This window comes from Lineus longissimus, chromosome 8 (genome assembly GCF_910592395.1).
Source record: "Lineus longissimus chromosome 8, tnLinLong1.2, whole genome shotgun sequence".
Classification (NCBI taxonomy): domain Eukaryota; kingdom Metazoa; phylum Nemertea; class Pilidiophora; order Heteronemertea; family Lineidae; genus Lineus; species Lineus longissimus.
In genome coordinates, this window is record NC_088315.1 from 4,848,946 (window position 1) to 4,875,421 (window position 26,476).

The 26,476-nt window shown below is 44.5% G+C and overlaps 3 protein-coding genes across 7 annotated transcripts; 1 reads left to right on the forward strand and 2 right to left on the reverse strand.

The window, feature by feature from the left end:
- Window positions 1-3,689: 3,689 nt before the first annotated feature.
- LOC135492620 (VWFA and cache domain-containing protein 1-like) lies at window positions 3,690-13,667 on the reverse strand. Its single transcript, XM_064779177.1, has 19 exons — window positions 13,489-13,667; window positions 12,817-13,117; window positions 12,459-12,623; window positions 11,887-12,095; window positions 11,220-11,593; window positions 10,870-11,048; window positions 10,444-10,582; window positions 9,997-10,261; window positions 9,499-9,779; window positions 9,103-9,236; window positions 8,334-8,620; window positions 8,099-8,218; window positions 7,524-7,632; window positions 7,198-7,293; window positions 6,882-7,013; window positions 6,390-6,499; window positions 5,830-5,961; window positions 5,376-5,506; window positions 3,690-5,122 (listed from the first exon to the last, which is right to left on the reverse strand). Exons 2-19 carry the CDS (start codon window positions 13,045-13,047, stop codon window positions 4,839-4,841), a joined length of 3,378 nt encoding a protein of 1,125 aa, XP_064635247.1. The 5' UTR covers window positions 13,048-13,117; window positions 13,489-13,667; the 3' UTR covers window positions 3,690-4,838.
- Window positions 13,668-16,799: 3,132 nt separating this feature from the next.
- Window positions 16,800-20,451, forward strand: LOC135492827 (RNA-binding protein 1-like). Of its 3 annotated transcripts, none has more exons than XR_010448129.1 (3): window positions 16,800-17,653; window positions 18,115-19,119; window positions 19,463-20,451. XR_010448129.1 is itself a non-coding variant. In XM_064779485.1 (3 exons), exons 1-3 carry the CDS (start codon window positions 17,430-17,432, stop codon window positions 18,792-18,794), a joined length of 489 nt encoding a protein of 162 aa, XP_064635555.1. In that variant the 5' UTR covers window positions 16,804-17,429; the 3' UTR covers window positions 18,795-20,451. The 3 variants fall into 3 exon arrangements, 2 of the variants coding, with proteins under 2 accessions (XP_064635555.1, XP_064635554.1); XM_064779485.1 differs by having other exon boundaries at window positions 16,804-17,653; window positions 18,115-18,288; window positions 18,704-20,451; XM_064779484.1 differs by having other exon boundaries at window positions 16,805-17,653; window positions 18,115-18,288.
- On the reverse strand, window positions 20,345-26,476 carry LOC135492826 (E3 ubiquitin-protein ligase rfwd3.L-like). 3 transcript variants are annotated; one of them, XM_064779482.1, is made up of 15 exons: window positions 26,369-26,476; window positions 25,323-26,174; window positions 25,043-25,144; window positions 24,632-24,832; window positions 24,344-24,429; window positions 24,051-24,153; window positions 23,613-23,794; window positions 23,175-23,280; window positions 22,849-22,950; window positions 22,373-22,536; window positions 21,837-22,040; window positions 21,440-21,534; window positions 21,103-21,194; window positions 20,679-20,864; window positions 20,345-20,519 (listed from the first exon to the last, which is right to left on the reverse strand). In XM_064779482.1, exons 2-15 carry the CDS (start codon window positions 26,049-26,051, stop codon window positions 20,370-20,372), a joined length of 2,502 nt encoding a protein of 833 aa, XP_064635552.1. In that variant the 5' UTR covers window positions 26,052-26,174; window positions 26,369-26,476; the 3' UTR covers window positions 20,345-20,369. The 3 variants fall into 3 exon arrangements, with proteins under 3 accessions (XP_064635552.1, XP_064635550.1, XP_064635551.1); XM_064779480.1 differs by having other exon boundaries at window positions 20,345-20,864; XM_064779481.1 differs by lacking the exon at window positions 26,369-26,476 and having other exon boundaries at window positions 20,345-20,864; window positions 25,323-26,214.

The window sequence follows — 26,476 nt, forward strand, 5'->3', positions numbered from 1 at the left end:
TGGAGAATACGATAACTGAGCGAAAGGCACTCCTATAGTATACTGCGAAGCTCTATTAAAAAATACGTATATATTCACCATAATTTCACTTCATTTTGACTGTAGGTGGTGTTCGCTTCAGCGGGGTTGAGGAGACAATCCCAAGCCTGCCTCGAACGTGTTCTGATGACGAGGGAGTGGGAACGGGCGGGAGTTTTGTTGGTCTCAAACTGAAAGATTCCCTGACTAGAATGCGAGAAAGCCAGATATCAATGGAATCGCTCGTAGAAAATCTCAAGATTCTGCTTGAGGATTTAGAGGCTGGAAAGCTTTCGCCGTCTGATATGGAACGATTGGAAGCAGTAACGAGGGATATACTCCAGAGTGCAGTAACGGTCGCTGACAGTGTCAACGCTGTGGCCCCGGAAGACGAACTACGAGCAGATGCTGGCAAGAAGAGGTCCGCCATTTTGATCGAGGCGCTGGTTTCACAGACACTAAATGACGCCCTGGAAGATGTCAAGCGCTCAAACGAGGATACCACGACGTCATCAGAGCTGTTGGGAGACATGATTGGGTACGCGTTGAACGAGGCGGTTGATCAGGCGAAGAATTTAGACGCAATTCATCTGGCCCGAGAAGACAGCATGTTGATCGGGCAGCACCTTGAAGACACCATGCAGAGAGCTCTCTGGGATGTCGATCACAGGCGGATGAGTACTGAGGCCATCTTCTTAGGTAACATAATCCAGAATGTCATGGTATCGGTTACCACTGATATCCGGACTGGTCGCCTGCCGAAGGCAGCTCTCGAGAACTTAGCCATGGCTATCGTAAGGTCTAATGACATGATAAGACAAAGCAAATCGGAGACCACCATGACAACCCCAGCGCCAGCCGCACACGGTCAGAAAGCTCATGATTACATTCGCACTGCACTGCTCAAAATCATGGAAGCCATAGACAAGAAGGAACTCAGTGGGAACGAGGTAGCGGCGATGGCGGATAGGATGTGCTCAAGCATCTACGATGCAACAGACGACGGGGGATTCAAGCGGCTGACGTCACCAGCGTCTGTGTCTGTAATGAGTTCATTCGTCAAAGAAGTGATCAACAACTGTCTCAACCTGTTGACAGAGGACACTGCGGCCAAAATTGTCAGTCGGATGCTAAACGAAGCATCGTTGTCACCTACTGCCAGTGAAGACGACGCAGCTGCCATGGTTGCCGCACGAGAAGATATCGACAGAACAGACGAGATAAACACGTTTGTTCAGAATGTGTTGAACAAGTCCTTGGACGATAGCGATGAAGAGGCCGAGAAACCAGACTCTTATCTCTCTGGGGCCGCGACGATAACAGTGATAGAGACGTTCATTACAGGCGTGTTATCAGGGTCGATAGGCGAGGTGGTATCTTCTGGCAAGCCAAAGAAACCAGCGGCCAGGAGGACTTCCTTAACGGACCTGGTCGTGAATGGATTCTTGAGGAATGTAATAAATCACGCGATGGATCAGTGTCAACCAGGAGTGGAACCTGAGCAATCCGATGCGTCTGTCGTAGACAATGACAGTCCCTCGCAGATTATCTCTGTCTATGTGCGAGATGTAGTGTCAAAGGGCAAGACGCTGGCTTCCCAACACTCCTCAGAAACTATCGTATCTTCGCTTGCGAAGGAGGTTTCCAGCACTTTGGTTGATCACGTCGATAAGAACAAATCGAACGAAATACAGGATCATATCGCTCCAAGGGATGGAAGTAGCGTAGATTTAATGGCCCATACTCATGAGTCGCACTCTGGGGTATTCTCTGACGAGTCGTCGGATGAAGAGGAGAAATTACGGAATGCCGAGCCTCTGGAAGTGGAAATTACCCCTGTTCTCAGGAACAAGCGCATAGACATCGATCCTCAGGAGACTTCGCCGGCATTGTCGGCTATTTCTATGCGATCATCAATGGCCGGTCACCTTGCTCATCGATTCGAGGCCACGGCTAGGAACTCATTTGCCAGTCTCATCCATCCAGATTTGTCACGCGTCCGAGGTTTAAAGCATGATTCTGCAGCCGATGTGAAGCGGAAGCTGCATGAGGCATACGTGCAGAGCGTGATGCGGATTTCTAGGGATACTGTGGTCTGTGCTGACGAGGTGCACGAACCTGGAACGGTGAGCGACTCGAGCAGCGATGATGATGACGATATCGATGAAGAGATTAAAGCTATTGACTGTTGCCCAAGTAATGTCGTAGCTAAGCCAGAGGATGAACCAACGTCAACCAAGACGACCAGCAGTTTGAAGGCCATCAGTCCGGTGATGTCCAAGTCATCGAAGACTTCCACAGTTGATGGAGCAAAGTCAAATTCTCAGACTCGTGTCCCGAGACAAGCAAGTAGCACCTCAAGAAATGTAAAACAATCGCACAGTGGAAGTGGTAATATAAAAGAGTCTTCTAATAAAGTCGTGGCATCAACCTCGAATTCGGTACGTAAAGCATCCTCCAGTGGATCCAGGACGGGTGGTACAGATGGCGCAAAGAAGGAAAGTCCCCTCGCAAAGCAGAGCTCTGGTAACTCGAGGTCTAATTTGCAGAAGCCGAGTAGTCAAACATCAGCAACATCAGCAAAGAATCTGCGGGGTAAGCCGTCTTCTAGTCAAAATCCTCTCACGCCCAAGTCGAGTAAGAAGTCAACCACCAGTACCAATAAAAGTGGTTGGTCTGTTCCTAAAATCAAACCAGCCCGTTCAAAGGCATCAGATACTGGTAAGCCCGCTGATAAGACCACGTCTAAGGAAATCAAAAAAGTCACCTCAACTGGAAGTTCATCATCAAAGAAAAGTTCAACAGCAAGTCCACAAACTTCGGGTACCAAGATGACATCACAACTCACAAAGAAAACTCCTTCTGGTGGCTCTACTGTAAGTAAAGGTAATGGACGGACCGGACCAGCCGAAACTGGTTCTATCAATGATCTACGTTTGGAAAAGGAGATAAAGAAATCGCTCTCTGAGCAAACTACGTCACAGACCGGGTTGCAGTCAACGACCAAATTGACATCACCAACACAACAAACTTCTGATTCTAAGCTTCTTAGTGGAGGTGTTTCCAAGGGACAGGCGGCAGGGGCTTCAACTTCCGTGCCCGGCAGGATGAACCCAAGCGATAGTGCCATTGGTGCTAAGAGTCCGGCGGAGGACCACCAAGCAGCAGCCGACGCCCCACGTATCCTCAGCGATGGCGAGGTAGTGAAAGTCAGGTCTCTGTACGGTTCTTTCTCGAGTACTATACAAGTCCGCTCTAATACAGACGTACACAAAACGGACTCTTCCGGGACGAAAGTTGACATGAGATCTTCAAATCATCGTGTTACCCCCAAAAGTTCGGGCAGTGTTCGCTAGGATTATGAGATTGTGGAGTAACGGATTAAGTTTGAACCATATGCACTGGATAAAGTGTGCTTTGGTTGTGCCGAGAGTCAGGTGCATGATCCAATTCAAATGGGTAGAAGTTGATGATAGAAAAAGAACGTCATTAACAAATTAGAGTGACTGAAATTGAAAAAAAAGATATGAATAAAGAGTTCGGTGTTTATAGTGAAAACCCCGTTCATTCAGACTTTTATTTGTAGGACATGGATTCATATGGAGTCTTCTGTCAATATTGCCTGCTAGTTTATTCAAAACGGTCATGAACGTTCTCAATATACCAGCAGGCAAATATTGACAGAAGACTCCATTCGAATCTGTGCAAAATATGGAATTGGATTACATAGGTGTCATTCCACCCAAAACACCGGCTGCCGCATCGGTTTCGGCTAACATTTTCGTTCCTGCACCCTTGCGGTGTTTCGTGAGACACCTATCCCACAGTTCGGTGTCAATTTTGTTGCCCGAGTGGTTCGAACACAAATCCGCCGTTGAAGAAATGATTATTCTCGTAGTTGCACGCCTCGTTCCCATCATCGCGTATGATCCAAATAACAATACAAGGACAGAACATCTCTGCACAAACTAACACCTGATACAGCTGTAGATATATAAAATGAATTATTATATATAAAGGCAGTTTTGAAAAACACATGGTTGAACGTTGATAATAGTTTTCTCACTTTGGTTTTGCCCACACGGTCAGTAGAATCAGAATTTTTCATTAAACGAAAGACTCTGGTAGAATACTGCTGAGGCCTCGACCTGGTTAAAATGACACTTTGAGAAAAAAACCCGGGGGTACTGTACAATGCACCAACCGGTAACCTCATTAATGGTTAAGTACGTTTCTGCACAGTGGCCCGTGGTAATTTACTTCTGAAGAAACCTATGGGCAACATTCTTATCATGTATATCCTGCCAAATCGTGAGTACATGCAGCACCGGGAATGCCAAAGCGCCTACCTTATTATTACATAAATAATCTTCACACTTAAATATAGTTTGGCGCAAAAGAATCCAACCTTATCGTGGTCTAGTTACTCTAGTAACGCATGGAGTGGTGAAAGGTACAGGCTAATATTGCTGGACGATTCCACATAATCTAAAAGAAGCTAAGAGTGAAATGGCCTCAATCCATAATCTAAGAGGATGGCATGATTGGTCCATATTTTCCTCTGTAATCTTTGAAGGGGACCTGTATGGAAAAGGACTGGCCCGTGCCAAGAGTCCGTGTCTCAACAGAGGTTAAGATGACATTTATGCCGACAACGACTTGCCTTTGAGAATAAATTGTGGTCATTTAGTGAATCATTCCCCCCCCCCCGTAAGCAGTGTCCGGTCTTATTGTATTCGGACGGATTCTGCAATAAGGGTCCATAGTTCAGGAATCCTTTCCCCCGGACATTCCCTCCTTAGCTAGGACATTTCAACCTTCTACACTGGATCGAAATGTTTGTTCACCTCACAGTCAGAATACGGACTTTGTCCATTGTTCCTATTATCAATACCGGTTGGCTGACTATCTGCGTTTGTCATCTTCATCGGTGGAGGCTCTTTCGTCCTCGTTGGGCATGGATTATTGATCGAAATCACCCCTCGCCTCTGGAGTATCAGCAAAATAATCACGCCGGCCAGAATCACACCGACCAGGACACCGATGGCGATTCCTACGATTGCAATAATGCTCAACGATGGATTCGTGATGATGACTGATTCGGCTGTGGAGAGAAAAAATATCAACAACAATAGAAGGGTGGTGGTAAACCGAATTTGCTATCCATCAATCCCGAATTTGACGCGCTTTTGGTACACCTGTCAGATCTTGGAGTAATTATCTTACTCCAAGACCTGATCAAGCTTTATTGGTCACAAATTCAGGGCAATTTCGGTCCTGCAGGTCGCGTCAAAGGATATTTTGGCACAAACTATTTTCTCCTTCCACTGATTTTCGCTAACTTTGGGATGACTTACATGTATTGTACGGATTTAATCCTTCTACTCCGAGATAACACTTGTCTTGGGAGCCGCAGTAGGGTTGTTCTAGTAATTCACCATTTCTGTCCCGCTGGCACCAGCTACATCCTAGAAGACCGGTACACTCGCTGTGAAGGGAAGATAGGGCTGTCAGAGTGGACTGAGCGGTGGAAAAACCGATTCGAAATTACCATGAGCGCCTGTCACCGTGGGTCACGTTCGACTGCTGGTCCGAACCCGTCTTCATGTAATAGTGTAGGTAACTCGAGAGCGAAAGTTTTCCCAGGGATCTCCGATTTCCTCCTCCCACGCTACATTACAACATACCAAATCACCCAATATTTTTTATGTACATGTCCCTACATATGTCCTAGTTGACGCTCATCTCTCGAAGCTAAATATTCAAAAAGAAGATGAACCAACACGATTGACCTACAGGGATGGAGCTTACTTTTTGGTTTTCTTCTGATCACAGATCTCTTGATAGCAATACTTGAGGTTCCTAGCCTTCTCCTTCTCCTCTCTGCTGGGCGGGGTGACCGTGAGCGAGGGAGCCTTTGGGGCACACGTCTTGAATGAAGTACTGGAGAAAGACGAGAAATTAATCAAAATGAAGTAAGTTTATCCAAAGACTTTTTGATAGACTCGATATCTTATTTAGTACTCTAAACTGTATTACTGAACTGTTTCAAAGCGCTTTACACTTTCTTTTCCCGCATTATCAAGAAACCTTTCGCTATAAACCAATCAAGACAGCACATTCTGGGCTGCTCTTGGCCGGTATTTTGGGCGATACCGGCCGAGCCTCGAACCCACGACCTTATCACCACAAGTAGGAAGCTCTTCCACTGTACCAGCGCGAGCTTACATCAGCACGATCAAGAAATCTTTCAAGGATTGAATCAAAACGGTTGCAAAATTGGCAGACTGAACATAGTGAGAGAGAATTGCATCGAAGGTCATTTGTGCTCGTATTTTTGTCTCCATCAGCAAGGGTCGAGGTTGACCTACCTATTGATATAAAGTTTGTCCTCACAGTCTGAGAACGTGGTTTTACTGTAGCATGGGCACTGACAGGAGCCAAGTGTCCCGCATTGGTATGTGTCGACAGAATCAATACTCTGAAAGAAGATCGTTCTGGGTTGTAAAAGATGTGCTACATGTACTTAGTCGCTGCGAAAGGAAAATCCAAGAAGTGGATTGTAAACCCCAAAAAACACGCTTCGTTTTGCGGAAGAGGATATACTTTCGATAAGGATTGACAAGCCTTTTTGAACTGTTGGAATAAAAAGATAGCTATACGCGAACGGGCGATTTTTAATTCATAATCAATGGCGGCCGATTCAAGCAGCGATAGCTAGTAGGACAACCTCGCCACACTGCTATTATTGTGTAGAGTATGGAAAGGAAGGTCTCGTACATGTTTCGGGTCACCATCAACAAATATAAAAGCGACAAGGGGTTACTGCAACACCCTGTGTACACAGGTTGCCTCCTATTTACCTTTCTGCTGCACGCACAGGGCGCCGCAGCTTTCGAGTCCTTTTTGATCACAATGAAGATGTTGCTGTCCCCGACCGCCGAGACTTCATAAATGGATTTGAACTCACGGGACGTCTGAGTGCCGAGATCCAGCTGGATGAGAGGATAGAGAATGCAACATTTGAAAGCAAAGAGTATCATAATCTACATCGGGAAATGTAAGACTAAAAATGTTATTAACATTAAATAAACCTAATTGCGCTCCTTCCCTTAAACTAAGAGCGCTTGGTTTCCATGTATTTTCTAACAAGCTTAATCACTTTTCACCAAGGCGTACCTTCCAACAGACTTGATCTCTCATTTGCCGGACGTCAATACAACCTTGATTTGTCATGTACCCACCCTCAATTAGCGATTCTGCAAGTACGGAGTCCTGAAATAAGAAAGTTGAAACATAAGCTCATATATCGTCGCTTGACCGCTGGCACAGGACCGCGCCGGTTGGTGCTTTCTTATAGAGAAGACATTGCCCATCTTAAACTCTCGCGTTTTACACTGCGTAACCAAGGCTTTTCTTATTTGGCAACACGATGTAATACATGTATAACAAAGGCTTTGACACGCGTGTGTGATGATAGGGTATTCATGAGACGTCTGACCTACCTTGACGGCGACATGCATGTACTCCACATCTGGTAGTGAGGAGGCATTCTCTGCCTCAACGAAGTCCTGATGAATGATGACGTACCCGCTGTTGTCCAGCACATAGCAGCTGCATGACAAAAAGAGCAATGACATTAGAAAACGCTAATTAGATGAAAAAAGGATGTCAAATGCCTGTCAATTTGATCTTTTCTTGATTTTTCTAAGGAAGTGACTATTTGGCAAGCCCGGCTTACCAAACAGCGAATTTTTCTTGTCCTGAATGGAGAGCCGAACTCATTAATATTAAAGTAAAGTCTCCAGCTCGCCAAACAGGGTAGAATTTTTACCTGTTTGGCAAGCCCGGCTGGCCGAACAGGGTGGCTTTTTAGTGCTGTTTGGCAAGCGGCTCTCCAAACAGGACAAAAAAAGATGCCTGTTCGGCGAGCGGCTTGCCAAATAGACCCGGCCTTTTTCTAAACCACCGGATGGCAACTGCAGATGTTTCTTGTCAAACAGACAAACAGTCCGAACTAGCACATGTAGAAGTTCGCGAATCTACTTAATGTATAAGAGTTGTAAATCAGATAACTCACGAGAAACCACTCGCCCGACATTTTGGGAACGTGTCTACGATCAGTTTGTAAAAGTACTCCAGGGTGAAGTCAGCTCCGAGGACACCGATAACGGTGTCTCCTGGCCTGTGACTTTCTTTTCTGAAACCGAAAAGGCAATGTTTAGATGGACAAGCTGGGCAATGTCTGAAATTGGGCAATGTCTGAATCTCGGAAAAATATGCACTTTCTTAGATTAATGGCGTTTCCAGCTTACCTTCCCAAGTAGAGCGTATGACTGAGTGTCACAACGAAGCCTGCTCCAAACGCGTCCAGGTATGGAGTAGAGAATACGCTCTTCCCTGGCTGGCTGAGGGCGCGGCGGTACCACGGCCTCAGTGTTGGGTTGTACGCCTTGTCTACCTTGGCCAAGGGAATAAACCTCACAATGCCATTATAGGTGCCAATGAAACGCCAAATGATGTATTTCTGAATCTTTGACAGATTTTTCACCCAGATGTCGTCAGCTTTTGACGTCATGGCGGCAGTTGGACGGATGTCCACCTGAAATCAGTAACGATGGTGGTCAGCTTTGTTGATATTAATAGGGAGGTTCATATTTGAATTCGAAAACGATGACGAGGTGAGTTTTCCTCTCTAATTGTAGATGTCATCAATACAAGATAATTGTTATTTAATATTGTTTCTAGGCATTTTATAACTGACATCAAAGACACGCTGTTTTACTGCATTTTGACAACAACCGACGCGATATCCATCAATATCGTTCTCGGATCAAACTTTGAACCACTCTATTAATAGTTCCAAACGTCTTAAACCACAAGACCAATAACAATGAATTCAGGCTGCTCTTTGAAAATAGTGAGTTTTCGCAAATCCACCGAAATGCCAGCGCGAAGGCCTATCCCATTGTTCGACATCGTGATCAGGAGCTCGAACAACGGGATAGGCGTTGGCGTTGGCGTTTCGGGGGCTTGGCGAAAACTCCCTATTGTAACTTCCTCTCGACCCACAAGACGACTTACCATGAACCCCGGATTGCGATCTGACTCATACATCATGTATCTCTTGACCAAGTCAATTGTCTCCTTCGTTTCTACCTCGTTCAGGTATTTACTCGGATCAAGGTAACACTCAGGGCTGAACTTGACCGCCGCCTCTGAAAAAAGAATATGTTTCCAGAGAATGTGACTGGGGAGTAGTTGACAAGATGGTATATCTATTTAGAAGCAAACGTACAGGTTCTCGGATGAGGAATGGAATCGGAATATGGAGGCCTCAATCTAGAGGCGTATGTATCGACAATTGTCTCGTCAAACGCTAAAGCAGTTAGCAGAGGAGGAGGCGATGAAGGAAAAGGTGAAGGTGAAGAAGAGAAGAAAAAAATAAAGAAGGAGGCGCGTTCTGCAGCCCATACTTACGCATTGTGGAGATACGCTGGAAATGGTTGCAAGCATTCGGTGGTTCCACTATATCTGACCGGTGATAAACGAACTGGGCGTTGCCTTTGACAGACGGGTCAGCCACCTCCTTTTCGGCATCGGTACTGATGACCATTGTCAGGCAGAGGGACAGATTGTAGCCTGGCACCGGGTGCCAGAAATAGCTAGAGCTCAGGTTCTGTTCGACTACGCCGTCTCTGAATGGGTCGCCCATCGAGATGAGGTGGTGAGAGGTGAATGTTTTGTTTCCAATTTCAGACCTACAAAGGTATGTAAGACATGAGAGTATGTTGTGAATTATAAAGCTAGCGCACAACAGAAGTCTAAAGTCGTTCTCGAGAAAGTTCAGAATTCCAAGTCCGACAACAACTTGGCCAACGAAAGTCACATACTATCTTACAGCCAGTTTAGTTCCGTTTGAGTTGGCAATTGCTTATCCTGGCCCAATAGTTCAGGTACCAAATAGACTCAACTTACAGTTTCATTGACTGGATGACACTGACCGCCTCGGCATTTCTCTCAAGGGTCTCGATGTTGATATTAGTGGATACCACATTTCCCTCGCGCCCATCAGGCAGAAGGGGGTGTCTCCAAGTCCGACCAGTCAGGTCGATAACGAAGAGATAGTGGCGGTGGAAGACTTCGGAGAACAGGTCCTTCAAGGGAATGTCTATCCCAAGAACCCCAACCAGTACACTTGTTGTTGGGTCGTAGACTGGAACCGTGACTGTGGTGACGATACCTAGAAATAGAGATTTATTCGGTAAAACTTCTTATATCAGTCACTGCAGATTAGAAATCTTGCAGACAGCAACAAGTTTGGACTGCAAATAATACTGATGACATTGGAATCTCACATCCATGTTTAAAAGCTGTAACTGTGTGGCCGGAAGGGCCACAAATGCCGGTCCCTTGGAATCTTACCTAAGCCAAAAGCATCGTAGTATGGCAAAGAAATAAGCGCCTGGTCCGCCGTTGTCGTATTGGCGTTGAAGACTTCGTAGTAAGACGCCATGCTGCTGCGTAGTTCGGAGGGTGTGTCTATTCGCTCGAATTTACCACCCTGGAATTTTAAAGAAAAGTTAGTTATGCCTAGCAGCACACGATAAAGTGTTCTTCATATATTTCTGCGGAATTGCTCTGAGATTCTGGTCTCACATGTGGGCCATCATCTTCATCTAAACCCATTCGGATCGTTTTGGCTGGAAGATTTGATTGTGCGGGTGTATAACACCAAGTTCATTTTGGATTTCTAAATGATAATTTGGGAAGAAAAGCACACTTGTTGAAATAGGCGTTGCGACATTCTTGCCACTTTTGTTGACAGGCGGACAGGAGTAGAGAACGAACCGTAGAATTTGAAATATCCTTCAGAATGTTGACGGCCCTGAGGGACAAGTCTTCCCCGAGTCCATACGTCATGATGATGACTGGCTTGCTCTGTAACGCCTGGAGCCTGACGATCTCCTTCTTGATGGCATCTTGGTTCTCACTAGGCATACCGTCGGTGATGAAAAGGATCACTTTAGCTACAAGGACCGAAAATGTCATCAAGATTTTCAAAAGCTGAATTTAGGGTTAGTTTCGGTTTAAAATCATGACAATAGACAAGGGTGACAGGATGGAAGCCAATGATGGCAGATAGATAATGCTTGAATATCAACTGTATCAGGAGAATGATATTGGGAGTGACGATTTACCTCTGTTGCCGTGTTCTTCAGGAATAGTGGTGAGGTTACTCTGGAGCAACGCGAACGCCTTCTGCAGAGACTTCATATACGACGTGCTCCCCGATGGTCTGAGGCTCCGGACAAAGTCCTTCAGCCGCTCGAGGTTGTCTCGCGAGGCCATCGCCATGGTGTCGCTGAAGCAGCCTGGGAGTGTACTGATCTGATCATTGAACCCTACGACCCCTACAAGGTCATGTGAGGCCATGGTGCCTAGGACAGTGACCGCGGCGTCCTTGGCGATGTCCATGAGAGGCGCCGCGGCGGGGTTCTCCATTGATTTCGAGCTGTCTATGACCACCACTACCTCCTTGGTGATCGGAGTAGAGGCTTCCACATACCACGGTCTGCAAAACATATAAAGACCAGTTAACCTATATTTTTGAAACGTAGGCGAGATCCAAGTAAAATGATAGACATAGTCATGGGCCGAATTTTCCCGGTTACTTGGCATATATTTGAACATAGGACTATTTATCTACATCCGCTCAGACTTTGATACAGAACGTCCAATTCTGTCAGCCTCTCATCATGAGATGATTCAGACCAATGCACCCCTCCGAAAGCCCAAAAGACCAATGAGTTCAGTATTGAATTTGGTTTTTCGCAAACCCCTGATCTCCTCAAGGCTTTAGCCTACCTGTATCTTGGATCGAATGCGCCACACTTGGCATATCCGTTGGCCGGGTATATGGTCATCACACCATCCTTACTGCCAAAGTACTGCCATTTCATCATCGGGTTCTCCCGGAGGTTGGTCTTCATGGCGTCTACCACCACCTGGCCAAGACGAAGACTGCCCGCTGATGCCGACTTGGAGATCAGCTCACATGCTATCGATTTGTCAACCTGGCGAGTTAAAAGAGAAACACACCGAATACAGTGGCACCTCCCTCAGCGGATACCTCTCTATTTAGGCCAACCTCTCCATTAAGGACACTAATTTTGGTCCCAATGGTTGTTTCCATTCACCTCTCTAATCAGGACACCTCTCTATTAAGGCCAGCACTTTTCAGTCCCGAGGGTGTCCTTAATAGAGAGGTTCTACTCTATTATGATCACGAAAGGCGGAGACGTACAGGAACTGTTGTGGCAAAATATTGCAGTCCAACCTCGACATACAACCCCATTCGCAGGCAGCGTATTACAATGGTTTGGTAAAGATTCTCCGCCTATAAGGAAAACAAGCATGCAAAGGAAAACACGACTCACCCCTTTCGCGAAGCTGGCATCATACGCCAGGCCAGACTTCTCACAACATTTGGGTGAGACTGATGTCGAAGCGGAGAACGAGGCATAGTTGGATTCAATCGTCTGCTTTAACTTCTTGATGGCGTCGACCTGTTTGTCGAATCGCCGACCCAAATTCGCTGCGAGCTGGAAAGGGAAAACCAACAACCATAGTCAATACATAGAGCCACTCTACTAAAAAAAACTCTCAATAAGCTTTGGGTGACCCAAGTTTTTTTTCTTCAAAATCGGCCACGCCCACATTCGTCAGCGCGGAATTCGTTCTGAACTGCCAGGAATTCGTCGTGAGCTTTTCGGACTATGACATCTTCTAACTCACCGATGATGCCAGGTTCGCTCCGCTGGGTAAATCCTCTTCATACTTTAAATTGTCTAGATAGTCCTGCCAAGCCTGCACGCCGAGGCCTTGGTCGTCTTTCAATGTCACCAAGGCTTCTGCGAAGTCTGCCGCATTGATCCAGGAGGAATGAGTCCGGGGGAGATAGTGCACCGTGATGAGAACTGTCAGGAACACCAGATACGGCGTGGATTTGCTGTGAACAGGTGTCATTTTCGCAGCCGTTTACATCTGAATATCATTACTGCGTTTGGCAGATCTATCTCCGATGCCCTTTTCTCGGCTGAAAAATTTCAAAGAGTATTGATTACCTGAGCCGCAACAAACTTTTTTTTCAATTATAAAGCATTAAACACAGTTCACAACCACATCTCCGATGTTATTGATTATTGATCTCCCAGCAATTGAGAAAGTGATCTCCAGTTATTTTGGTAAATTGATAATGGTTGGATCACATCCTCCGCAAGCATGGGTAGCGGATTGAGTAACCTTTAGCCAAACGACGGTGGGAGTGGGGGCGCGGTTAAATAGTGAACTTACCTCGACCGCTGGATAACTTCCTGTTCTCCTTTTACCTTCTTTTAGAACGAGGAGCAATATTTTATGTAAATTTGGGGGGGAACACCGGGAAAACTGGATAAATAGTGAACTTACCTCGACAGCTGGAGCTGGATAACTCCCCAGTTCTCCTTTTCCCTTCTTTTAGAACGAGGAGGAAGTTAAGCGCAATACTTTATATAAATTAGGGGGAAAACCAGGAAAACCTTATCTAATCTGTTGAATTTCTGTATATTGGGAGAGAAATATGCATTGAGCATGAGTTGGATATTTACTTTATTATAGGCTATGTAGACTCCATGTAGGCCTATAAATACTGTTCAATTCTACTATAAAGTCCTTTCAGGAAAAAGATCATGCCCATACAAATCCGCTCTCTGTCATTGACGGTGTGCACATTAGACTTCACACATCAGTAGAGATGAAAAGGCCTAGGCCATTTCGAGCTATGAGCACACCTCTCAAACAAGGATGTTTTCCCAGCACTTGACAAAGTATCTTCAAAGCTTCAACACAAGTATTACACTGTACTTCCCCATCGTCTTGCCAACACGATGTAGATCAGAGAATGTAAGCAAGGCAATGATGTTGGATAAACACATTTTTAATGAAGGAGCAAAGCAAAGTAAAAGAACAACGCCCTCCGCGTTTAAAGTTGGGCCTACATGATCATGTTGTTATTGTCGTCAGTCCAAACACGAAATCCCATTTGGGTCTTCCCCTGCCATTATTATATATATATATATTTTTTTTTGGGGGGGGGTCTCCTTTTCAAGTATCAAACACTGGTTATCATGAAACAATTTTTATCAGCTACCACAGGACAATGCAATCATCATGATGTGATAGTGGATAAGTGCTTCGGCTTCGGCCTTACTCCGGAATGTATATAAATGTATATATTTGACCAGTCAGCTTTAATCTCATTTGGCAAAGTTCCAATGCAGTGTTTTAAGTAGGGTTTCGTCCAGGGGTTTGCTGTGCTGGCCCAGCTAGGTGGTTACTTCGCTGACACTTACTTGAGTTTGACATAAATCAACGTGAGTTCGACCCCTTCCGGGGGTCAGACTTACAGAAACCATCGGCGCCATCCAGCATTTTTCCTTTTTTTTTCTTTGAAAAAGATATCTTCACCTTTTTTAATGACCACCACGTATGAAACGATAATTACGGATTTGGCTGGAGAGTGGTGGTGGCAGCTTTTATTCTTGTCATTTTACTGTCTCGATAGAGAGGTTCTATTGTAGTTCTAATTGTGCGGTCAATTCATATACTGTCGATCCTATCACTGACGTCATTTTGTGGCAATATGCCATATGGAGATATTGCACCACCAGTTAAGTTGGAATAAGTATACGAAATTCAGGCCTATTTACCGGGTGAGCCGTAGCCGAGTGGGGACTTCACCAGAGACTAAAGCTACAGAAGGTTTCCTCCACCTGGTGTCAACGTGTCAAACTAATGAACGCTGATGCCGTTAAGGGTGTGAGGGGTCCCACTAGGATAACTCGACACTCACCTTTTATGTTCTTGGACGATACAGTTCTCTCTTTTTCCCTTTTATGGACTCATTACAAAATATATATGTTTAGTTTTATATTCATTTCGAATTTTATGAGATTCAGTTCTTTTGGTGCTACCATAATTTATTTTTATTATCACGAATGGCTATCTCACTATACATCGCTTCATCCATCAGTAATTTGAAGAAAATGGTACGATTCTACTTATCAACGGAAGATTCCAATCACAGATTTGGCTGGTGCGCGGTGGTTGCCGCTTTTATAATGAGAACTGATCGACAGGAACAAGGACAGGAAGACCTGTGATAGCATTTCGCTTACTCTGCAGTGCTCCATGCAGAGACAAGACCACTAATGAATATTCATAGGTCCAGGCCTATCTATTAGACGAGTGCATGTTTTTTACTCTCAAGTACATATTTGGAGAGGTATTGAAAAAATATTTGTTGTGGCAAGTCTACAGATATAAAGAAATTATTTGATGAAAAAATTAATTTCGAATTTTGCTAATTGGGTAATAGGGGGCGTGTTTTGAGTTTTTTCTGCCAGTTGGCTGAAAATAGTGGAAATATCAAAGTCTGTCTAATTTGTCGATTAAAAAAAAATTTCCGTGGTCAATCACCATTTTATTTTTCACCATTTACTTGCCCGACTGTCCGGAATAACATAATCTAAATTTCAGATTCACAACACCACGCGTTCTTTGATGCGTCGCGGTCAAACATTGACAATTTAACTGCTAAAAGGCTTAAAAAATCAATTGTGGTCTTGTCTCTGCATGATCGATGATTTGGCTGGAGCGCGGTGATCGCCGCTTTTACAATATAATGAGAACTGATCGATTGCATCCATAAAGCATTATTTTTCAACGTGGATGGTTCGATTGAAATGATTATGTATGAGTTGTGTGTGCTGGAATTGGCACAGATTTGGTTAGAGAGTAGACGGTCACCGCTTTTATTTCGTGGCGAGATCAGACCCAGTGGTTGCATAGCGGGCATCTCCTATTAAAGACAACCTTTCCATAAAGGACAATAGTTTTGGTTCCAAATTGGTTGTTTCCATTCAATTTGACCTTTCTTTTCAGGACTCACACCTCTCCGAGGACAGCATTGATTTTGTGAGTCCCGAGGGTGTCCTTAATAGAGAGGTTCTGGTGCGGTCAATTCATATTATAGTTACCAAAAACATACTATTGATCCAATTCACTGACGTCATTTTGTGGCAATTTGCCATATGAAGATATTGCACCACCAGTTAAGTTGGAATAAGTATACGAAATTCAGGCCTATTTCCCGGGTGAGCCGTAGCCGAGTGGGGACTTCACTAGAGACTAAAGCTACAGAAGGTTTCCTCCACCTGGTGTCAACGTGTCAAACTAATGAACGCTGATGCCGTTAAGGGTGTGAGGGGTCCCACTAGGATAACTCGACACTCACCTTTTATGTTCTTGGACGATACAGTTCTCTCTTTTTCCCTTTATGGACTCATTACAAAATATATATGTTAAGTTTTATATTCGTTTCGAATTTTACGTGATTCAGTTCTTTGGTGCTATCATACTTTATTAAGAACAGAAAGCAATTGGCGGGGGGGGGGGGGGCTACATTTACCCCAACTTTACATCATGCATACCACATCCCCGCCAAGATGCGAAACATGCCCCCCCCCGGGCCACATGCTCTCTTTAGTCCAAGTAATAGCGCAAACACCAGTCTGCAATTCAAAATGATTGGTTCCAATCATGATCACTCAACACTTTAGATATCATCATATCCCCAAACGTGTTACCATAATCATTAAAAGACCTCATCCAGTACTTCGTATTGAACGACCATCTCGACACAGCTGCGTGTGCATCTCAATGGGCTCGATTGTATGTAACAGTCACAACATTACGAATAATACGTGGACACCAATTTTCTCCACCTGGGGTACATTTCGTAATGTCTGATGTTAGGGCCTATGGCCTCATCCTGGAAAGGTCTTGTTTTGTCATATAGAAATATCAGTTCGGCATCAGTTTCGTGAACAGGAGTTACATGATATTGGTGGCAGGTTGCGAGCACTTCCCGATTTTGGGCCAACGTTTTTCTGCAAACGTCCTAGAGTCGTCAGAGGCGGAGCGTTAAGACTCATCACAGTACCAGTTCGGTCAATTTCGGCTAAACGGCTTTCAAACGACTCAACGGCTTTCTGGAGACGTACACAGAATAAATTTGTGATACACAGGACGCATCGGACGTACTTTTTCGCTTGTGACATCGTACAATTTCCCGAGGACGGACGGATCAAAGACCATCGATTCAGTTCACAGAAGACTTCAGTAAAATTGATCTGTGGTTTGAAGATAGTACCACTCTCTCGCAGACGGGTAAGGGCATCTGCAGCTGCGTGCGTATTTGCCGAGAGATTTAAGTAAAATCACAACACATCCCCGTAGACGGACTGAGTTTCGGACATCCATCCGAATTTCAGTGCAAGTGGCGACATTCTGCGGCAGGACAATCGAAAATGCCTTCACCACCGCCGAAGACAAACATAAAATGGAATATGGATAGACGGATTTACATCGGTAACATGGGTGACGGGGCGAATAAGGAAGAGATCTTGGATGTGTGCAGTAAGTTTGGGGCAGTGAAACACGTGTGGGTGGCGAGGAAACCAGCCGGATTCGCTTTTGTCGAATTCTTCGACAAGCGCGCAGCGGAGGAAGCTGCGGATGAGTTGGATGAAAAGTGAGTAGGAATATTGTACGCCTCTTATTTTTATTACACAGGGTGCCTGGATGGTTTCAGCCCGGCGGGGAGATGTTGAGGAAGTTAGAACCAGCGTGGTTGATTAATTGAAAAACGCAAAAGAAGACCGCAATAATTATCTTTCTGCTCAGACACAATCGGTCGTGCGCGCATCTGATGGGCAGAATTGAGACATGCCCACTCCAAGAGGCTTTGTACTAATGTACAGAACTCAACTGTCTAAACTTAGAAGTGGCCTGCCCAAATTATAGTCCGTCAGTTTCACTCAAGCTGATTTATCAGTGCTGTTCATCGGTCTTAAGTCTCCTCCTTCGTCCTTGACGGAGGAGGCGTGGGACTGGCGAACAACGCGGACACTAGGATAGGTCGGCATCCATAATTTAAAGATATTTTTCGTATGTGGCTCCTTTTTGATATATTTTTTAAAATTCAAATTTCAGATGGATCAATGGACACAGAGTCTGTGTTGAGATGTCGACAGGCGAGCCAAAGTTTGCAGCAGACGGGAGACCCCGCGTTGGAAACGGTATGCGCCGGTCTCCCACCCTCTCCTCGGCCCAAATAGCCCCGCGACAGAGGCACAATCAAGACAGCAGGCGACCCCAAACTTCAAGGTATAGGCTACAAGTAGTTTATGCAGCACTCCACAACTATAATTGTGTTGAAATTGGTGAATCATACAAGACGAGTCGAGCTTCACAAATCTATTTTGGCAGCTGTCGCCATATATCTGGGACCATCTGGGCCGATTTCTGCTCTCATGAACAATCATGGGACAAGTTTACAAATCAATACTCAGGCACTGAAAACCATACCCACGTCTGGTCGATGTCAATCGTTCAGAGATCACGTTTAATATCCTGCGCCATTCTACGAACTGGTAAAAAGAGGGCTGAGTAGATTGTACTTGCTACCGATGTTACTTGTGAACCTCACCTTCCGTCTTAAGACGCGTTAGCTCTGTTGGTGGAAGCTGGCTACACCGTATTAGCTGTCGACTTGACATTTTTTCTTTTCATCAAATCCTAGGTTTGACGTATATTTGGACGAAGTGACACGGTTGCACTACGGTTTCAGTCCCGTACTCTTCAGATCTGTCTATGACAGTTTTTGTCTCTGATCCACACAAACCAAGCCTATCTGACCGAAATTAATTCCGCATCAACTTCTATCGCACACACACGCACACTATACACTCTGGGAATTCGGACATGTGGTCTGATATTGACTAGCCTAAGTCACAAAACACTCAAACCAGCAAAGCTCCCCGCCTGCAAATACACTCCAAACTTCGTTGCACAATCTATCTACAACTTCTGACTTTCTTCTCTCCGGACCAATACTTCATCTACAAAAGAACAAACCTCCAAATTGCTCCATAAAATGTACTGCCAACAACAGCTGATCTTTTATTGATACAGCATGTGTCCCTTCATGTTTTGAAGGTAAGTTTTAGACAAGGACAAAGTCGCAACCATCTTTTCTTCCTGATGGTACGACGAGCGCATCTCTCTTGTCATTTTTTGATGTACAACTTTCGTCACGAAATTAAAAGCAAACGGGACGGCCATTATGAGGGTTTCTGATAATTCATCGAGTGTTTTGAAGCAATTGGTTGGATTGGCCAGCAACAATCGGCACGCGACGAGGTACATTCAATATTACGTGCAGTCAAGCTATCCATCAACGTGTCATGGAAATTAAAACGGAGTCCAAGATATAGAGTCAATTGGGTGAAAACTTTTTACGACGCATGGAATTTTATAACAATTGTTCTTTCCTCCACAGGACAAACAACGACAAGCATTCAAGTCAAGATATGTATTGCCGAGACAGCAGCTGCGCCTGCCACTGTCACTGCAGCGTCGGTAGGGAGATTCCACCTGGATCGCGGACACGTGGGAGACGGATCAGGAGCAGGGAGAAACAGATACGGAACGGGGACAGGGCTGGCCGTCAAGACAGGACGAGGCCACGGGCGTACAGAAGCCGCAGCAGGAGTCATAGCAGGAGCGCGGGAAGACGTAGTAGACACGACAGCGATGATAGTGATAGTCGAAGCAGTAGGAGTAAAAGTCGCGACAATCATTTTGGGGGAAGACCAAGTGGAACACCAAGTTATGATCGGTCTCGATTGCGCCCCGAGACGAATGTGCTCGAGCAACGAAATGACGACCAGCTCGGGAAGCATTTGTGCTCCTGAACTTGAAATCGGTCAGTCGCGATGAACGGACGTGTCCTAGTACCCCCCCCCCCCAACATTCTATCCTAGGACACTGGCCCTGGATGTGACATTCTCATTGGGTGTGAAGCTCAGCTTGTGGCCAGAACATTTACTACCACCAAAAGTCAGTGCCAGCAGGTGGAGCCAATCCAAAATCAAGAGTAATATATGGACAGAACTAATCTGGAGTTGAATAAAGCAAGGCACAACAGCTGTCATATTTCATTCGAAAATAAAGTTTACTTTGTCAATATATGTATATGATTCAGGAGTTTCATATGGTCCCAAAGGGTCATAACACCCAAATGTACAGTGCTTCAAGAAAGGTGACAATACTTCTCACAATCTTCGGTCCGACACAATGAAAAGATCACAAGTCACTCAAAGCACCAAGACGAACATGTGATCTAAGCAAATAGTACCAATTATCAAAAGAGAGTAAACTTTTCTACAAATCTTCAAAACTCAATGCTACGTCCACTTATAGACAGCGAGCGATTTTTCTGTCAATGTTGTCAGGTAGTGATTTTCATTGTAGTTGAATTGGCACGTATCCACGACCGGTCCATTTGAGGTCAATTTTTGTCGCAGATGACCTTCACTTGCATCCCACACTTTCGTCTGAAAAAGTTTTGAGGTCAGGATAAGTTTACGAGTGGTACATGTAATATTGAATGCAGAAGAAGAACTGTAGCCAAAGACAGCTATTTGCCAACAACCCCAAATGAGGCACAGATAAAAAACACCCGCAAGAACGATAACACAAGAAAGACGACCTACCGACAACGTTGCCTCATCTCCAGCACAAACAAGGAGTTTCTCTTGGTGGTCTGGATTGCAATAGAGTTGAGACCGGCTCAACATCTTCATTGTGCTGCCGCCGTGTAGTGTCTGTACTGTGTGACAGGTGCAGAGATTCTGGGTGTGCACATTCGTAGGTTCATGATGTAAGGCCAGCTCACACACCTGAAATTCAAAATTACAAATTTGCCTCAAAATTAGTCGTCTTTCTCTCCATGAAATATCACCAAATTGTGCCGTGAAGTAAGTTTTATTGTGGAAGTTTCTTAAACTTTTCTTAAAGTTTTACATTCTTCACCCGGACATCTCGACACAAAAGGCTCAGAGGTCACAATCTCCTTTCAATGATCATTACACACCTAAGCCATGCTTAACAGTTGACAGTAGAGTGTATTTGACTTACCGTATGTCTGACACTCGGCGTCTTAGCAGATGGACGAAATGTGGCAAGAATGTGACGCGTGTTTGACTCAAAACTCAAACTTGTCAACGTGCCTGAAAATCAAAGTATTTACACCAATAAACAGCAGAAGATATGAATCTGACACTACCAAGATTTTCAAGGGTAGCGTGGTGTCGGAAAGACAAAGCTGAACGAAGAAGGCTGGCCAGTTCTACAACATCAGAAAGGGGTGAACCCAAGTCAAAATGAGTTACCCAGGCCATATCTTTGCCATGACGGAACATGGTGGTTGGCGTGGAGCCCCCCTGAAAATCACGTATCCAGGGATGATACTTACCCTCCAGTGGTAACATATGAACCTTGTGTTGATGGTCTGGCAGTTCTTCAAAGAATGATGTACGATCCATCTGCCCTACTAGGAGTCCACTCGGCCTGAAATAGAGGGTCAAATTTTCAAAATATTTCTTTATGTCCTAGTGTTAGTGACATCAGTCAATTTAATTTCGTCTCCTGTATTAGTATCAGTGGCCTGACATGGCACTTCTGTCCGATGTCACACCACTCAATGCAGCAACAGCTTTAATGTCAAGTGTCAATTTTATAACTCATGCAGTCTCATTGGTATAGCAAAGATGGACTTCCTAGCTCAGGCGATGGTCCAATTGCCATGTCCAGCATCATTCCTTGAACACATATTCTAACTATCACAACAAACAATCAAAGGAGCCACCTACTTAAAAGATGCCTGCTCATCCCTGGGCACATACTGTAAAGCCACAACTGGCTTATTGGATCCCTGAGAGTTAATCGTGTCTAATACTTCATCAGTTTTCCTGGTATCAAATGCTAACACTTTCCCATTCAATAGACCGGCATAGACGATATGTCCACTGTCTGAATTCCAACAGCAGCTCCAGATAGGCATTGGAGCCTCATAGCTGAAAAAAATATCGACAACCGACTGTTAGATGTCAATAGGGAGCCACTGTGGACAAGTGGCTCGGATTCTTCACTAGGGGTCAAGAGTTCCCTGGTTCGAACCCCATAGTCGCTGTGAGTCTCTATGCCGGTGTCTCTGTCAAACGTGACTTCCTCCACCCAGGTTAAAGTGTAAATCCGCTTTATTTATGCAATTTGCAAAAATTTCTGAAAAAATTGATTTGTTGTGATCGTTATTTTTTAGTCTAGGTTATTTTTCAAAGTCTGAGACTTCTAGAATAAAACAGCCACGAAAACTTTAGCAGTTTCAGTACAGATTTAATGTATGTACCTCTGAACAACAGTATTACTAATAACACTGGTTATTTTTAGCATCTTGTCTATGCCACAGCTGAGAAGAAGTCCATCATGACTTTTTGGATTGAAAGCCAAGTCCCGGATCATTTTACTGTGGATGTGGACAAATTGGGCGGTTCTAAAATCATTCGTACTCAGCTGGAACAGACAAGAATAGAAATATAATCCTATGCAATACCAACACTGGTCAACGAGTCTTTCTGTGAGGTCTACAATAATGTAATCATACCACCAACTGAATTGGAATTTGACAGAGGTTTAAAAGACAGTTGCACGAGGAAAAGGTGGTGGTATTTAAATACTGGTAAGCACATCAAGGAGCTGCATTCTTCAGATACTCGATATGTACGGACTGACACTGCCAGTGTCTGGTGCAAAAGGCCTAGGTTCAATTCTGGCCAGATTCAGAATTGTGTCTAGATATTCTGCTTTCGGTTTTTACACGCTCACCTTTTTAACTCCAAAACCCGGGAACATGGGGTTCGCGGAAGGTTGTGAGATGATGATAGCACCAAGACGTAGACTACATGTCATGACTCGACATCCACCAGCCTGGAAAGGAAAAACAAGATGAGAAGAGCAAGATGTAATGACGAAATGGTGAATGAGAATGATGGTGAAAAATCTCCATCAATGTAACCAGTATCAAAAAGTATAACCAGTAAAAGTACAAATAGATAATTGGTTGATACATGTAGACTGGAATTTGGCCGGTCTTCCACTCTACGTGGACAAGGGATGGGACACTGCTGTGATTCCAGAAAGCACCTCCTCACCTTTGAGATCTCTACATTCCTATCTAGCAGATACTTGGAGCCATTCTGTAACCAACTCTGCTTGTTGGCTTGGTTTAAAGTTGAATTTGTAGTTGACGGCACACAGCTGAATTAATAACAAGATTTCAGGTATCTTTATTTGTTAAAATAACCACATGACAACAGTATTTGAAGTAAAGCATTTGCATAGAGTGAAGCATTGTGCCAAACAGTGGCTCAAACTTAAGCTAATTCAGTTTTCAAGACTGATGGTGGCACATATTTCCCCTAGCATGGGATTTTGAACCTGCTGAGGTTTTAGGTGAATGACTGGAAATGATTCGGACTGACCGAGATGTCATGGGCCCAAATCCCCTGCGAGCCACATCTCATTCTCAATGTACTGGAGTTTCAAGTTAACCACATACAAGTAATACTGAAACAAGGAAGCGTACTAACCTTGAAAGATTTTCAATTTGCTGCTTCTTTCTTTCAAGCTCTTGTTTTAATTTGTTGTTCTCCTCAACCACAAGTTGAAAGCGCAACCGGCTGTCGGCTGCCTCATACTCTGCCCTCTTTCTTGCCTCCTTTTCCTTCTCCAATGCTACTAATGCTTGATCCTTCTCAGTGGTATCGACAACCTGAAAAAGAATTTTACTCTCAAAAAGTAACTCGTCTTCTCTGTCTGGAGGGACGAGGGTGCTACCACAGTTGCACGTCAATCAAAGTTACTGGCCGATTGACTGTGTCGTCAACCGATAGGAGGAGTTGATTACAAGAATACCAAGTTTCTCACTCTGATTTGGTTGCCTTGGCATAGGCCCCAGCTAAAAGGAATCTCTGTTTCACCACCCGTCTCAATAGATTCTGTAGGGCGTTTTTAAAGATGTACCGTACCTTGAGTGCCTTGGCATAAATGACCCTGATGTCACTCCTCTTTGCTTTCCTGTTGCAGTGCGGACACTTTTCTCCTTGACCTCTCAACCATTTGTCAATACAACTGAAATGGAAACAAAAGGTGAGAACAGAAAGGTATACAATCACTCCATGTTCATTGGAAAAGGCCATCTTCTTAAGCGCCCCACAAATGGGCAATTTTTATTGCTGAGATCTGTGATCATGATCACAAGTGACAAATATCTCTTGTCGGCATGGCAAAGCATCATAATTTAGAGTTGTTTATTCTTTACCTCTGTCCAAAAAGATGGCCACACTTGAGCGAGACCAACCGATGAGCACCGGATGTGGTCCACGATTCAAAACAGATGGGACAGCTCTGAAAGAAACGAAATATTTGATGCTTTACGGACAATTAGATAAACAAGGACTACATGATTTACCTAAGGCTTACAACCGTAGAAATTGGGCGAGAACACACTTATTGGAGGGATCACATCAACAGCTAACATCATTTCTCCTGTGTGGGAATAGGTGAATCGGAAACTATCTGACAAATTTTGATCTCTTAGGATCCTTACCTCTCCTTCATCATCCGATTTCTCAGGAGACATGACTTTAGCAGCAGCAGCAGAAGCACCGACTTTCTTGGGTGTCCTGAAGGCCGATTGAGATGATGTCAAATTTGCAGATGGGGCCGAGATTCTGAGAGGGTTTGGTGTAACGGGAATAGGATCAGGAACAACTGGAGCTGCATCTGGCTCAGGTTGGGTTCGATCAGCCTGAAGAAGAAAACCCTACAATCAGACAAGATAGGACAAAAAATCAGGAAGCTGACGATCGATTTTCATCTTGGGACAGAACAGTATGTTGCCGTTTCATCAACTGCAGAATAGCTCCAATGACTGCACCACAGTAGGCCGTGATGATAGGTGGTGTATAACTTTCTTATCTCTATTCGATTTATGTTTACTAGACTAGCTCTGGCTTACTTGGTCTGTTTCCATAGGTTCCTCTTCACTACTCCTCCCGTCATCAGTTTCATCGTCAGAGCCCACAATAACATGTGGTTGAGGAGGAAGACTTGGAGCGACCTGCAACATACAAAAATATTGCTCAAAGGGAACAGGTCCTAGAAAATATGCTGCTTGTGACTCAAGTACAAATATACCTGTAATAACCATCAAATGCACATTGCAGGAAGGAGTAACTAGTGAATTAACTTTAGTTACTTTTCAGACAAATGGTTTCGTTTTTAGAAGCTTCACTCACCTGAGTATCAACCTGGGAAACCATCTGATGGGACCTATCAGGGTTAGATCTTTGACTTTCTGCTCCAGCTTCATTCACAGCTAATTCACGTGTCGACCCATGCCGAACAGCTCGCTGACTTGCCCAAGGACTGCTTACAGCACCTCCCTGAGAAGAATGGGGCGGTGCCAACTCCCCTGGTTCCGAATCTGAAATCTCCTGAATGTCCGAATTCGAATTGTCATCAGCTGAATATATGCTCTCTGTCTCAGAAATCGTCACAACTTCACCTACAGTGTGATTTTGAAACAGGGGTCTATCGTCTAGGTCCAAATTTATGACATCTGGAGCAGGTGGAGCATAGTGATGGTCCAGATTGATGACATTTGCAACAGGGGGTACAGAGTTTGTTCTTGCATTCTCCACATTGGGAGCACTCCCTAATGCTGCACTGGCATGACTGGCCCTTCCTACATGAACTTGGCCAAGATGACTAGGAAGCATGGTCAGGGTTGGCAGTGTAGGCAGGTTTAGTCCAGGTACATGAGGTAAGGATGGGAAGACGACCTGCTCCAATTGCTGAAACTCGTGAAAGGGGGCCTGTTGTTGCCTATTAGAACCACCAGTTGATTGTCTAAAGTCTAACACAGCCTGATTAGCACCAGTTCGAGTAGGCTGACTTCCGACATGAGGCCTTCTGGCAGTGCTAGTCCTAGTAGCCCCTCTTGATCTTGGTCTCTGGGTACTCATATTGCAGCTGGATCGCAACCTCCACTACCAAAAACTTTATTCGCCGGATCAGGGAATCTCGATTCATGTGATTGTGATCACATCCATTTTCGTTGTCATGTCAATGACTTATCATGATCTTACCTGTAATAAATATTATAAATCAATGATTGTGTCGTGCTGATATGAGAGTGGTGCCTACACTGTCTCCGCAGTTTTTTTTGTTTCACCCTGTAGTAGTGAGTGTTTTTTCTCAGGATTCCATCAGTTCACTTCAAAATATCTCGACTTCTGGTCGATTGATAAACTATTCGACTGAGCCAAAACATTCTACATACTTATCACTCGATTATACGTGCGTCAAGTTTGTTATCAGGAGGTTTTTTTCTTTGTAATTCATGTAAGAAAGTATTTAAAATCAAATTTTCCGCTTCGGCATAATTTTA